Below are 15,851 nucleotides of genomic sequence, written 5' to 3' on the forward strand. Positions count from 1 at the left end.
GCAAGTTTTCTGGACCAATCACAGACCAAAGTAAAGCGAAACCAAAGCAATACCAATTGAAAATTGGTCAATTTTCACTACTTCACAAACTCTTACATCAAAATAACACAATTATTTTATAGAATTACTTTATTGCACAATGAACACTTCGTAAAAATGAACAATATAAAGCGAGCCTAATTCTTTTCCGTAGCTGAACGTTTTCCTCTGAAAAAAAAAAAAAGATGAATAAAAAGTTAATTAATAACAGCACTACTGAATGGGGAAAGAGCATCTTCATAGGGCCAAAACGTCCGTCAAGCGGAACATAAAAGACAACTTAAAGATCCTAAAATATACTTTTTCACAGAAAGTCAGAATCATGTTTCTTTCTTCCTCGATCATGTGGTTTATTGTTAAAGAAGGAAGGGAGCGTTGGGAAACTAGCATTCATTACCAACTCACCGGCGGGCCGCAATGTTGCTCAGGAGACTGTTGCCGCCCAGGAATGTGAGACCACCAATGAGAGCCAAGAGTTTAAGAGTGGTGAACATGTTCTACACGTAGAGATAAAGAACAAGAACTTTTATCACAACTGACCAATCACAAAAACGCAAAGAAAGCAAAGGGCCAATCAGAAGGGACACAGATACCACGCGCGGAAAAAGGGCGCCAAAAATAAAATAATTGCTGTGTGGAAATGGCGCGAAGTAGCAGAACGGTTACACGTGAAAAAGGCGCGAAGTAACAGAAAATGACGCAAAGTACCAGAATGGTTACTACGATTGAAAAAGGCGCGAACTGGGAGATTTGTTGCGCGGGGAAACAGTTCAAAACATTTAAACAGCCCTAAATAAACGTGTTTTATAGTTAAAAAATTGCCTCTACGTTTTAGGAAAGCCAAAAAAGTAATCAACTTGGACGACATTGTCTGTGAAACACTCATACACGAACATTTGCGTTTTTCCAAGAATCTCGTCATTTTTTACGGCAATTAACATAACTTGCAAAACTACTCGAAACAAGTCTAAGTCATCTCTGATTAAGTCAAGAAATCTTATTTACAAAGAGAAGTCTCGGTGGAGAGGAAATTTTCTCTTCAGTAGCATTCTAAAATCGCCTGTCTCATTGAAAAAATGGTTTCAAACTGACGACAAATTGAAAAGAATGATGCAAGTTCGTCAAGTTTAGCTGAAGAAGCAGCAAAACACTTACCAGGCTGACGAAGAAAAGGTAATAAAGGACAAATATGGCTGAAAAAAAAAATTCAAAGTGAAAAAACAGTTACTCAAATCCATGAAAAATTAACGACAATTTCAGAAAATTGAAAACAAAGCGCTTTTCGATTGAGTGTCGTAAAACCAAACCTAAATAGTCACAACAGCCAATAGGAAGACAGGAAAATACCTTTAAGAGCCAATGAGAACTCAAAGCAAAAACCAAACTGCCTAAAGCGCGGGAAAACGCGGGCGACCAAGTCGAGATTGGTTTCATTTTTGCATCTGATTGGTTGAGAGAGTGGCGCGAGTTTTCTGAACCAATCACAGAGCGAAGTAAAGCATTCAATTGAGACTTGTTCAATACCATACAAAAATGTCAGAACTTTAAAGCTAACAACTGTAACAACTGCGACAATGAAGGAATGTTTCTTTCTGAACATTTCTGGAGATATGTATCTCGGCTCCCAGTGTTTCCCTTTCTACTTGGATAAACCAAACAGAACTTCGGATTTTACATAGCTGTTGAAAGTTTAAACTTACCTCCCAAACCCAAATGGAAGACTATTGCCCCGAGAGAAAATGGAAAATTGGAGATGTTTGCTCCGAGCTTTATCCACTGCAAATAAAACAGAGTAAATGCCTTAGTAGAGTTGCTAAGGCGATGATGGAGATTCTCGCGCTCTGATTGGTCGAGGATTGTGTCGTATCTCGCCATAATCACCTTAAAAATGTCTGCCTCGCGTTTTGTCAATGTTACCGAGAGAGTGATAAAAGCAATAGAAGACATTTCAATTCAACAGAGCACAAAAGATGTTACTACCTCAAGGTCAGTAAATATTGTGTAAATATCATCTCCTGGTTAGTCAAGAAATCTCACAGTATCAGAGAAGCCTCGGTGGAGATAAGATGTTTTTATGTCGCATCGCTCCAGAGTCGTTAGCTAAACTGAGATTAACACTCATAGACTAACAACAAATGTGACCAGGTTGATGCAAAAAACAAACACGGCTTTTCAAACAAGCTTGTATGAAAAAATCGTGAAACAAGACAACACAGTGAATCAACGGGGTCTTGAACCCAGAACTCTCTCTATCTCTCACGGGGGTCCAGCGCCTAATCCACAAGGCCACTGCCATACCCATACCGCTGACTTTATTTTTCATAGTTTGTTGACATTGGAAATGCTCTCACGAATTTGGCTCACACATATCTCTATGCAATACTCACAACAATCAGCATAATAGCTAGAGGAAGGAACACCAGGGCAGTGAAAGCTGTGGAAACGGCTTTGGGAGGACGCTTCTCTGGAATACGGAACATGTGCTGAAAAAGGGAATTATATGATTAGCTGAATAATACGCGCAACTTGATTGGTTAGCACATATGATGAATTTCTCTCTGGTTTTTCTTTCTAACTGTTCACCATGCAGTTTATCTTCGCCTCATTGCCTTTGACAGAAAGTTGTGACCAAGAACAAATGCAAGACTAGCTTTACCTCAATTTCTGGTTTGGCGTGGTACATGTTTTCTTTGTCTTTGCCTGGTTTGGTTGGGTCATCACCGAACGTTAATGAAAGAACTCCCTGAAGAAAACAAAAAAGGTTTTAGTGAAAGAAAACATCACAGAGCTTATGACAAATCAAAGTAGAACAAGAAAAATGATTGAAGAGCAGGAAACAGCGAGTGACCGAAGAGCCACTGATTTTATTCTTTAACTTTTCACACCCTAACATCAGTATGCATATTCTCCATACTATTCTTTATACCTATCCTTAGGTGTTGACAAGGAGAATTCGTTAAACAATCAAGAGCTTCTTATGTTGGTGATCATTTCCTTTATTCTCATGACATTGACGTGTGATTCAAGGGTGATATTGTAAGGAGAAATTAGATGCTAATCACTCTCAAGGGTCTATGGTTAATCTTATGGGTTGGGAGAGTGAAGCGAGTTTTCCAAATAAATCCCATATAACTTCAATGAAATACCGCACCACTGCGAAAGAAACAACTTGCTGGACTCCCAAAAACAGATCAGAGTTTAGATTAAATACTCACAACATTCCACTCAAAAGGATTCTGAATGACAGCGTCTCCAACAATGAGGTCCTGAAAAATAGAATGATCAAGGAAATGTCTGTCAACAAACTTCTGAAAACTGAGAACGAGAAACTAGTCCTATTGACGCGTCAAGCCACTCCGTGTTTGTCGATAGTTGCCGACAATTGCCGACAGTTCGCCGACTGTTGGTCGATAGCTGACCAACGGTTGGCCGACGCATCTGTTGCACAGTATTCGTAATTTTTACCTCTTTCCATTTCTACCGGTTATTTTGTTCCAGTTTCTTCGACAATCTGGGCTACAAAGATGTAATGATTGAAGCCTACAGTGTCCGTTAATGCTTCTAGGTGTTCGGTAAAGCAAACTCGTAGGCATAACAACAAAAAGGAAAATTATCCAATCTCACCATCTTATATTTTCCAGACAGAGATCCGAAGGAGTCTTTTGCAGTAGCTCCCACATCCAAATCAAACTTGAAAACTTTGCTCTGCTCTGGTTCAGCGACAAAGAATATTTCTTGGTTCGTTTTTTGATTGGTGAGTCTGACAAAGGCCTATGGATGACAAAAGCAAGTATAAAAAAACGTTTACCTTTAAAAAGAGAGCTTTATTACGAAAATTTATAACACCCTGAGAATAAGTACACAGTGGTCACACGTATGTGCATGTGCGGACGTTGTAACTACTAGGTAGCAAGCTTTCAGGCTGTCAGAACCAAGTTGTCTTACATGAGTTAAAAATTAACACACAAGCCAGTAAGTCACGATTTTTCAAAAGCTTTTAACTTTCTTGGTTCAGCTCTTGTGAATATGAAATCTATAGATTCTATGTTTCCAATTCAACTCACCTGGTGTGGGGTGAACAGATCTCCAGATGACGAGCTTTTTAGTGAAAATTTCATCACAACCTTCTGATGATAATCAGCTTCGATCACGCTACTGATGGCTTCAGGATGTTTGACGCTGAAAACGAAAAGAAATGAATAAATGAGTTCACAACTGTTTTAAAGAATCAGACCCAGTGGCTTGGGGCATTGCCGACACAACTCTACATCCTATTTATCAATGAAATTCTTTCCCATCTTTTAAAATTGAGAAATTTCTATTTGGTTGTCAAAAGTAAAACGGAATTGCTTTGTTTTTGCTTAACTTTGTTTTGTGATTGTTCTACAAAACACGTGTTACTGTCTCAACCAATCAGATGCAAAACCAACACCAATCGCGCCTTGGTCGCCCGCGCTTCAGTCCCGCGCTTTAGTTTTCCCGCGTTTCCCGCCGTTTGCTTGTTTGTTTGTTTGGTTTTTTTTTCCTTTGAGTACTCTTTGGCTCTCCAGGGTATTTTCCTTTCTTCAGATGGGCCGTTTTGATAACTTTAGTTATATGACTTTACATTGAAAAGCGCTCTACACAGTACGCGAAATTCAGTAATGAGACTTTAATTGTGAAACACAAACTACCTGAGAGTCTTTGCCTTGATGTTTTGCTCTTTGTCGACGACTGACAACTCCACGTCTTCTACAGTCACCTTAGTAACAACTTTGACTTTAACCTGGAGCGAAAATAAAACAAGACTTTCCACCATCATTCTAAAATAAAATGTTTTACCAAGGAAATCCTTGTAGAGTAAAAACAATGTAAATAGATTGTCTCTCTACAAAGTCTCTCTCACCAACAAACCAGGATATTTTTACCAGAAATTTTGAATACTTTGTTTTCATTAGGACTACGGCAATCAAGTTACAGCGGGGGAATGGACCAAAGTAATGAAAATGATAACGATGCATTTACATAGCGTATTCTTTCCATAAATATGCCCAAACATGCTTTACAGTACTTTGCGAGACTTTGGCCATACTGCATTCAGCAGTTTACCAGAAAGGAAATTTGGCCCCAATTTACGCATCCTTAAAAACTAGGTTAGACTACAATATCAGAGCTACACAATGTACGTTCACTACTTCTTGCGAGTAATGCGTGGTTTCTTTAACTTCCACGGCTAACCAGCCAAGAAAAGATGCATGAGATGGGGCTTACGGTTTATTGGCCTTATCCGAGAAGACTACATTGTCTAACCATTTGCAGATGTCCCAGCCAAAGAATCACATTTCTTAAGACCCCGAGTGCTGGTCTGGTTAGGGTCTTGAACTCCCTCGACTTCCAGAACGGCACGCTGCGCTCTACAACTTAAGCTAATCGGGCGGGGTTTTAGTGTAAGAGGTTTGAACTTGGTGACTTATTTGCCCATACTAAAAGTTCTTTATTGCTTAAAATTCGTCTTTCTTGATATATGAAAGTACAACGCTTAATTCTGAAGCAAATGAACAAAAACACTGTACGTGGCAGCTACGGATAAAGCTGAAACCGGTATGAAATTACTTTGACATAATTAAAGCTAGTTGGGACAAAAAATACAAAGGAGATTCACCTGGCCACTAGTGGCTCCCAGAAGGCGCTTGTCCTCTTTGTGTGGTTTGGCACTAATAAATAAACCAGACACTGAGTAAATGAAAATTAAGTGCATTGCACAGAGGCTCGACAGCAATTCAAGTTGAGATGTCGAAAGTGAATCATAGGACAGAACAAAGAAAATCCTTTTCCATCCAGCTGTCTCAAGATCATCAAAGAGCAATCTTCCCCCTTATGTTACACTGATTAAATGTCATCTCCTGGTTAGTCAAGAAATCTCACAGTATCAGAGAAGTCTCGGTGGAGATAAGATGTTTTATGTCGCATCGCTCCAGCGTCGTTAACTAAATTGAGGTTTCCACTCATAGACTAACGACAAATGTAAACAGGTCGATGCAAAAACGAAAAAAAAAAGGTGCTTTGTCTAAAAATTCAGCCGACAGATGTGCACGCAAAACAAATTTTCGCTACGTGTAGGGAGGTTTATTTCAAGAATCTGTTTAGGAAACGGTCCTTTCAATACGAGTCAATTCGACAAAAAATTAAGTCGATTCGATACATTTATAAAATCAATTTGATAGAGTCAATAAATAATGGTAATAGGAGCGAGTGGAGTCCAATTTGGTCCGTAATCATACGTGGGATAAACAAAATCGGGCGACCGCAACGCGGGAGTCTGATTTGTTGACGACAGACAGAATTGGACAACACGAAGTCCTGTTACCAACTAATCATAACCGTTGCAATTTCCGAATAAAAACGAAAACATTTAAGACAAGCATCTCCGATAGAGACTATGCCTTAAGTAAAAAATTCCTCCATTTTGGAAATTTTCCAGTTTTCTTTTCTGGATGAGTGGTTGTTGCTATGGTTATTGTAATCAATGCTGTGATTGGTGGATTTAGCTGAGTGGACTTATTATGATTGGCTGCTTCAACTGTCTAATCACAGGTATCCAATTACAGCCAACCATCCAATTACACTGTCAAACTACAACTATACAGAATGATTAGAGAAAAATAGAGCAGCTAATGTACCAATCACATTTGAGGAAATTGCAACGGTTATGATTAGTTGTGAAACATCACCTAACCTGATGCTGATTGTGTACACTCCTGGTCCTGGCCGTGACGTCATGAAGTTTAATTCATAGCTGGGTAAAAACAGAAAAAAAAAATAATCAACTCTGTATCTTAATGAACAAACGACAGCGGAAATACCATAGATATTCCACAAATTACTTGGATTTTTGTTAACTGTTTAAAATCTTTAAAATGGTTAATGTTCTGATATTGTTAAAATTGGGTATTATAAGATTTTATCAAATTAAATATTTGAGAACAATTTTCAAGATATGTTTTATACAAGCACATTCAAGTTTAGTTTTTATTTTTCCCTTAAGATAAATAGCTTTAGGTGCCTTTGTTTAGGTCCTTTATTAGATTTTATTTACAATAAGTCTAAGCTTTACTATGGTTTTACACAATTGTTGGTCTCAGGTTTTCTCCATAAGAGGAATGATTTTATTAAATAAATGTCCTTTCACTGTTAGCAGTTGGCCCCCTTAATGCTGTTCATAAAAATAATTGACTAGATAAAAGGTTGAGCTAAACTGAGGATTTTTTAGGACACGATTTTGCTTAATTTGTTTAAATTATCAGACCTAAGTGCTATTATACTTGTTAATTTAGAGAGTTGTCTCAGAAAATTATAATAAGTTTTAGGGTTTAACGAAATGCTTCTTCAATTTATGGTTTAAGATTTGGATCTCAGTTATTAAACACCCTTAACCTTTTAACTCCCAAGATCTGATTGTTAATTCTCCCCTCTAGCTGCTACACATTACCCTGTAATTTAGTTTGGAGAATTTAGTGTTAGATTACAATAACAACTTCTGCCTGATAAGTTTAAGTATTCTCATTACCTGTTTGCTGGATAATGTATGGAGATTATAAGGAGAAGTTAGATGTTAATCACTTCTGGGAGTTAAAGGGTTAAGGAGTGTTACCATTGTTACCTATGTGCTGCAAACATGCCACGCCCAAGGTCAGTCTCGATAACAATGAAGTCACTGTGGTGGGATATTTTTATTTTAATTAAAAAAAAATTGTTTAAGGATTAATTACTTTATATCAAGGTTTAACTGGTTCATTTCCAAGTTCAACTTTTCTACATACAAAATCATGCCTTCATCACAAGAAATAAAAATTTTAGTACAATCTCCCTTCTCCAAATAATGAGCCTGTGAACATGTTGGCGGGATGTAACCCTGATCTAAAAAAAAAAGATAATTTGATCAATTAAGTTTAACTACTCACTTGTCAGGTCCAGCAGTGAACACTTTGTTGCTAAGGACAGTTGTTCCCTCTGCATCTTCTGCAGATGTACCAGTGACTGTCATTTTACCAAAAGCCTTGTCCATGACATTAGTTACTCGAACCTGAAGGAAAGAGTATATTTATGATATTAAATATAAAAAGAATTATTGGGGAGGGATGGGATGCCAAATGCTAACTGACCAAAAACAGAAGATAAAAAGCCTGGGTATGAGTCACAGTAAATGGTCATGCAGGAATAAAGTTTAATAAAGGGGGTAAGTTTCTAAAGAAACTATGGTGCTGCATCGGTGGGAGAGTATAACATCGATTGCTCTGACGCAGGGCTAACGCTCAAAACTTCAGCCTTTAAACTCTTTATGGTGGCCAACTTATGTGTTATCACCTCAGTTGATAACACTAAATCTCCCAGTTAAGGTTTAATAAGACAGGTTTGGAAAAATTATTTCACTCAAATGTGTGAATACCTTGACCATTTTGTTGTCCTCTGAAACAACCGGAGAGCCATAAAACTGGAATACAACTGGCACATGGAACTGGAAAGAAGAGCAAGTAAATAAAGTCAAGATTTTCAGATCATCATATCTGACCACTATAATACCACTGTGTTCATTTTCAAAGTTAGAAAATAATTTAACAAGTTTGACAACAAAAATAGCTGCCAAAGGTAACTTAATAGATGATATACGATGGGAATAAAGAAAAATATCAACCAGGGGATTACAAGTTGATCCAATACCAAATTCTCCAAACTAACATCACAAGAATTGTGTGGCAGACAGTAAGGAGAATTACTAATGAGATCTTGGGAATTAAGGGGTTAAACACAGTAAAAGGGTTGAGTTGTTATACTACTGGTGTAAATCAAAGCAGGCTAATTCAGGCTTTTCAATAAATACAGCCCCCTCTACAACCTCAAACCAGCTTACTCTCATCTTTTGGGTATCACCTAACAGCACAGCTGCAAATTACACCATTGATGGCCACTTATGGAAAAAATTATTGAAACTGCTGGGCCCAGTTGTTCAAAGGCCAATTAGTGCCAACACAGGGTTAAATTTTAATTCAGGTTTCTTTACTTCTCTGTTCAAAAGCCTTTTTGGGAAATTTTCCAAACTCTTTTTAGAACAGCCAACCATCACATTGTAAGCAAAAAATATTTAAACTCAATTTTCTTTTCAAGCTTTCAGATCTGAAATCAAATTTCACACTTGCCCTGGGTTATCTCAACCCAGCTTTAAACAACCCAGCCCTGATACATGAACTAAAAGCACACCACAAACCCTCTCCAAACCACCTGAGACAAAAATCTTTAAATCTGACTGAAAAAAAAAAACTACAAAAAAACAAACTGTGCTCACTGCATTGTTGCCAAGCTTGTCCAAGGCCGAGAAAAGAACACATGAGTCCTCCACAGATTGAACATGCTTCCTTGTAAGAAGATAGTTGGTAAACTTGATGACTTGTTCCTAGAAGATGAGCATTGCAATCAAACACAGTACATGTGTTTCACTGAAAACTGCTGTTAGGTAACATATTGCTGTTAGTCATACTTCTTATCACAACTGTTGACGAGTTTGAAGTTTGTATTGTGAGGTAATGACCAAGTTTTTCTCCTTGGATTTATGGCCAGGTGCAAAGCACATGGGCCATAAATGTGAACAGAAAAATTTCCACAACTTACAGTAGGAACCAACACAACAAGGTCAACCCTTTAACCCCTAAGAGCGGTTGGCATCTAATTTCTCCCTATAATGACAGCCCTGAATCAAACATTAATTTTCACTCATGAGAGTAAAAGAAATGATCACCAACTAAAGAAGCCCTTGATTACTATACAAATCCTCCTTGGTAACAGCTTAAGACATGTATAGTGAACAGTATGGAGAATATGCATGATGATGTCAGGGCATAAAGGGTTAGGTAAGATATTTACTACATCACTGAGTTCAAATAGAGGGAGAAGATTTCCATTCAAACAAACTTCTGAATTCAACAGGTCGTTCAGTGAAATTCCACCCACTAAATTGACCAATCATAGCTCACATACTAATATAAATCTTTATTACAAAGCATCAGGCTTGACTTGTAAAAAATCATGTGTACCAGTAATGATGATATGTTAATGATAACGATAATAATAAAATCTTCCTTTACCTCTGTGATAGCTGGAGCCTTGTTGATGTGTTCTGAGTATAAATAAATGGCATAAACCACTTTTGAGGTTGTCAAGAGTCCAGCTTCAAACTGAAACCAAAACACAAACAAGTGTCATTAGAATCCCATCAACATGAGGCCTTACAAAATTTGAAAATGTTATTTCATTCTAAAAGCATTATGGCAGTTTACAAAAAAATCCATATACAGCACAGAATGGAGTGGATACTAGGCCTCATGCTTGAAAACTAAAGTTTTGTTTGGAAATTTCATCTGTGTTAAATTTACTTGCACACTAATGCAGAAATGAAGATTACCTGCAAATAGCTGTTGTCAACTTCATCAGCCTGTGCTACAGTATCCTGAAGAAACACAAATTAAAGACATGTCAAAAGAGTTGTTCTTGTAGGAAAATTACATACCAAGGAAAATGCGAAAAAACCTTTTAACCCTTAAACTACCATTAGTGACCAAGACAGAATTTCTCCTTAATACATTAATACAATATCAAGCAGACAAGAGACGAGAATAAAGAAAAATATCATTAAGGAAATTCCTTGTTGATTCAAAAACAAATTCTCTGAACTAACATCATAAGCATTGTATGGCATACAGTAGGGAGAATTACTAATAAGATCTTGGGAGTGAATGGTTTAAGTGTATTACCTCAATCAAGTCAGTGATGAATGACACATCAGCATCTTTAGGAAGATTAGTGGCAGTGAGCAAGGCATATGCTGCCCTGAAAACAGGAATAGAGAAACATACCTTTCAACCACAATATTGGAAATATGAAAAACCAGTATGTGGAAAACGAGCACTCAGTTTCTTTTCTTCCCCTCTCAAATTCTACTTAATACTAATATCTGCTGTACCTCTGTTTCAAGCCAAATTTAAAACAACTGAAGGCTGGTTTCATATGCTAGGAAAATGCCAGATGATCGGCAATTTCACCAATGATCACTATAACTGTGGAAATGTGGGACAGGTTGGAAAAAAGAAATGCTTGTGGGTTTCCTGCTTGGCAGCCAATAATCCTAGACAATCAGGGATGTCTACAATCTGGAGTTTTTGTTGGTCAGAAAACTCTGGGATGGGCAGGAAATGGTGAAATCCCAGACAATTCCAGACAAAAAGAAAAAACAGTTATAATTAGCCTTCTCCTTACCCAAGGATGCTGTCTTCATCAGAGTTAATAGCTGCCTTCACTGCCTTGAGCACTTCAGCTGTGTCCACTAAAATGCAAAAAGTCAATAAAACATACAAAAATCAGTTTTTTTTTCCCCAAATTGAAAGCAACTGATCACTGCTCGATCACATTTTGAAGAACTCAACCTTGATCAAACAGTAAAGTAAAGCATCTCAATAGGCTGGAATCTCAAATCCCTAAATCTGATTGGCTTATCCCATGCTTGTTACCAGTGCCACAGTGACATTTAGGAAATAGCAATTTGGTATAAAAAAGTGGTTAACTGGTCTAGGCTGGTCAATTGGGAAACTGTGCCCTAGTTTTTGAGGGAAGTACAAGGCCAAAGTTGAGACTGCAGACACAGTTTTTCCTATACAGACCTCCTGCCCAATGTATAACAAATATATCATCAACGCCATTATACCTTTCAGCCCAAAATAACTTTGTGCCGCTACTGCATAATAAAGTGTTCTCATGTCTGTTCCTTCTACAGTAGCAGTTGATAATGTGGCTTCTACTCCCTGACCAGCTGGAAACTGCAGTCAGAAAAGACAAAGACAACTGTAATTTTACTTCAAAGACATTGAGTTTAACATTGAGGCTACAGGTGTTGTAATATTGTATGTCAAGCTACAGTGTCAAAAGCTTATCCCAGTTTATACTACATGAGGCAATTGGGAGCATTTTTAATCTCACAACAACTTAAAAAAAAATAGTTTACTCCCAAAGTTGTGGTAAGTGTTATCATGTATGTTGATAAGAAACAGAAGAGCTTGATCCTCTGCTTTTATTCCCCACTTGGGACAGAAATAATGGTTAAAAAATTTACTCATGCCAAGTGGCTTATTCCAGTTTCCATAGCATGAAGTGAGTGGGAGTATTACCACTGTCCCCTGTCCATTGCAAAGTTAACCCCCAGCATTTCATCAGGCTTCCCTGACAATTTACTGGCACCAGGTTATACTCCTGGGTGGAGAGAAGTACTGTGAGAAGAAAGTGTTTTGCTCAAGAACACAATTACATGGCCAGGTCTTGAACCTGGACCTGTCAACCCAGGGGTCCAGCATACCCACCACAACCCCATCGCATCTTCCATGATGATGATGATAATGAATGTGAATATATAGAAATCATATATGTGAACTGTGGATTAAGATGTGAATATGAAAGCGATCTTGGCAGTAATGAACACTACTTAAGCGGTAGTGAAAATAGGGCCTGAAAAAATTCAGGTCTGTGTGGGGTAACAATGATAATGTTGATGATGATCACAACACACAAAACAACACAGTGCAATGTCACCAAAAAATAATTTCAGAAAACAAGAGAGAGATTTACATACCTTGCAATTTGCCAAAAACTTTATGGTAGCTGCATAGAATATGGAGGTTACACTGCTACTGTCAATGTTATCCTTAGCAAATTTGCAAACATCCTGTTGAAAAGAAATATAACACAAACAGTTAGTAGATGTTCTCCACTAAGCCTGCAAGAACACTGACAAGACTTAATCAAAGTCACCTGTAGGCAACCAGCATTTAAAATCTGGTAGCCAACAGTCAATTTTCAGTGGCAATATATAGATTTAGCCAAGCCAAAAAGTGGAGCTAGCATTTTTTTCCCGCATGTCTCAAGGGCACAACACCTTGCCCCGGCCAGGACTAAAACCTGGGTCTCTGTGAGCTCTGCTACTAGCAACTAGCTGTTTGTTATTTTTCACCTTGCTCTAATTTCTCAATATTCCAATAATCCAATGTACACATAGGTAATTTAAAATAAGCCTTCAGCTTTGTTCTCTTTTTCATCCTTCACTTAATTTCATTATGGCTCCACTGCTCAACTCTAAATACTCCATTAACACTTCAACTCCTAAGAACGACAAGCATCTAATTTCTCCTTACAATATAACCCCTGAATCACACATTACTGTCATGAGAATGAAAGAAATGATCACCAACTAAAGAAACTCTTGATTGTTAGACAAATTCTCCTTGTCCGCACACTAGTAAATGTACAGAGAACAGTATGGAGAATATGATTACTGATATAAGGGTGTAAAGTGTTAAAAGCCTTTTCCTTCCTTATGGCCATCATCACTCAATTTCATAACTACAACAGAAACCTGCTGACTCAAACATTTTCACTGATTCACCTTTTTTTCTTTTGCGTTTATTCTCATTCATCAGCTTTTGTGTTTATTGAGCCATTTTCCAATGTTTTCTGTGAGGTTTGCTCCCTCAAATGGCCAGTTACAATCAAGAATTTTGCTCTCGGCTTATAGCCAATGGTTTTGCTTTTTCTTTTGGACAACACAAGTCTGTTGGAAGGTCTCTAACTTTTAGGGTCTCAGCTTATAGCTGAGATCGGCTTATAGGAGAAGGAATATGGTATTTTAGCTTGGGAAGTTTAGCTAAACGCACTACGACTTCATAAATGTTATCACATTCATATCTATCAAGGGTAATGAATGGAGTGTGTCAATCAGTTACATTCTGACACTATGTATATTGAGTGAAATTCTTACAAAAAGTTTGAGTTATAGAGGTAAACTTGGCTGGAAAAATGGGGTCAAATCCAAAGGTAATTGGATCTAGCTTTGAGTTAGTGGGGTTCAACTGTAGTGGCAAAAAACTATCTTTTTCACTGATAACACCTTCTATCAAAATAATTTTAAAAAAATATCTTAACAGTTCATAAACTGGATGATACCTGTGTTGGAGGAATCTCTGCCTTCATCAGTTTTAAACCTATGATGGAATAGGTTGCTGTCTTTAGATCTTTGAAAGGTATAGCATTGTAGAATGTCTGTTTGAATCTAACTTGATCTTCAATGCTCAGAACACTGGACAGAGAAATTGCACTGGTACAGACTACAAAGGCCAACACCACAAGAAGACAGGCACCTGTAAATCATGAAATAAGAAAATGGCAATTAAATCTCACTGGGTGACAAGCATCTAATTTCTCCTTACAGTAACCTGGCTAAATCAAGCATTAGGTCAAACGAAGACAGGAAATGATCTCGCTAAAAGGACCTTCTGATTGTTGAACAAAATCTCCTTGTCGATACCATAGGAAATGTATAGAGGACAGTATCGAGAATGAGCTTACTGATGTAAGGGTAAAAAGCATCAAGTGACAGAGATAAAAAAATTACAGGTATTTCACTACTTTACATAATTCTCCAACTAAATTTCCATCTAAATTTTAAAATATTATAATATTACAAAATAGTTTGTGGCTGGACAGCTGTTAGACTCTACATATATCTTTCAGAACTTTTGAATTGACTTGCTGAGTATTAAGCTCAAAGTCTTGTTTGCAAAGTTCAACCTGTTAGCAGTTTGCGCCACCATTTCAGAAGAATTTTCAATTGTGTTCTTAAGTCGTCAAAAGGTTTAAGATACTAGAAAATTTTTTGCAGGCTAAGCTGGTTTTCATGTAGATTTGAAGAATTTTCTCCAGTTCCTTTGGATTATCCTCCTGCTGCAAGTTTCTCAATAAAAAGTGTGTTTTTAAAAGACTTATCAGTCCCTAAAAGTAGAACTTGAGATTCTAGAACAACAATGAAATTCTGAGCACAGTAGAACCTCAATTAAAGAACACCCACATGACTTATCGTACAGCCTCCCTGCACATATTTCTAATAGAAATAAAGGTTTCTGCCCATTAAAAAAAAGGTGACCCTGTGTCTAAAAGGAAAGGTTCTAGTGAACTACCAAGGGGAATCAAACTTAGCAGTGACAGGGAAATCAGTATGGGTCTTCCATAAATTTGATTTAGGCAAGGGAGATGAAACAAATCAATCCCTTGCGAATACTGTGGCGAGATAAAAGAAAAATATTACTGTATGTACAATAACGGAAATTGATACGCCATGTCAAGTTATTCTCTCTCAGAAATAAACCATAATTCGTCCGGTTATTCACTAGTATGTGGAATCGAAGGAAGAAGTAATTTTAAACGTTTCAGGCAGACTTTTTTTCCTATAACAAGATCCTAGTGAGAGGGTAGACAAAACAAAGGCCAACCGCATTCACAGACTGCAAAAGCAACAATGAAAATCTCCACCATATTTTAAGCCAATTGCCAGAAAACTGACAATTGAAGCAGGCACTGCTTGTAATTTAATCAAATCCTTTGAAAAAAATTCGCTGCTTTGGCGAAGAATATTGAAAAAAGTCAATGAACTGGACTACAGTAATTAATCAGCACAATTCGATTTCCCAGAGTAGGTACAAACACGCGACCATATAGAAGGAATGATCTTCTAAACATTCAAGATACAGCTACCTCCTTGATCATGCAGCTCCGAAAACAATAGATCTACGGTAAAACGATGATATACGATCACTTCTATAGCATTTTTCAATTAAAATGTGTTTCACGAACCTCGTGCAGCCATCTTGGAGACGTGTCGTACAAAGAGAGAAAGAAGATAGAGTGAATGAAACACGTGATAGAAAGGAACTCTGTACCAGGTCCTTACGCCTTCCCTTTTTCCTTAA

General features: G+C 37.5%; 1 protein-coding gene across 1 annotated transcript; it reads right to left on the minus strand.

Moving 5' to 3' along the window:
• Positions 1–114: 114 nt before the first annotated feature.
• On the minus strand, positions 115–15,774 carry LOC113672057 (dolichyl-diphosphooligosaccharide--protein glycosyltransferase subunit 2). The gene is made up of 23 exons (XM_089198024.1): positions 15,736–15,774; positions 14,053–14,246; positions 12,686–12,778; positions 11,768–11,879; positions 11,323–11,389; positions 10,821–10,896; positions 10,472–10,516; positions 10,155–10,244; positions 9,359–9,466; positions 8,465–8,533; positions 7,980–8,101; positions 6,755–6,814; positions 5,681–5,732; positions 4,713–4,804; positions 4,104–4,218; positions 3,664–3,810; positions 3,255–3,305; positions 2,696–2,782; positions 2,427–2,522; positions 1,740–1,815; positions 1,195–1,232; positions 445–536; positions 115–207 (listed from the first exon to the last, which is right to left on the minus strand). Exons 1-23 carry the CDS (start codon positions 15,746–15,748, stop codon positions 177–179), a joined length of 1,926 nt encoding a protein of 641 aa, XP_089054150.1. The 5' UTR covers positions 15,749–15,774; the 3' UTR covers positions 115–176.
• Positions 15,775–15,851: the final 77 nt, after the last annotated feature.

This window comes from Pocillopora damicornis, chromosome 1, assembly GCF_964200805.1.
Source record: "Pocillopora damicornis chromosome 1, jaPocDami1.2, whole genome shotgun sequence".
Lineage (NCBI taxonomy): Eukaryota > Metazoa > Cnidaria > Anthozoa > Scleractinia > Pocilloporidae > Pocillopora > Pocillopora damicornis.

Excerpts from the sequence above, each read along its gene's own strand:
- LOC113672057 (XM_089198024.1), bottom strand. Across the intron at positions 12,779-14,052 it reads CAGAGATTCCTCCAACACAG|GATGTTTGCAAATTTGCTAA; the intron begins GTATCATCCAGT and ends TCTTTTCAACAG. Across the intron at positions 11,880-12,685 it reads AGTTTTTGGCAAATTGCAAG|TTTCCAGCTGGTCAGGGAGT; the intron begins GTATGTAAATCT and ends TTCTGACTGCAG.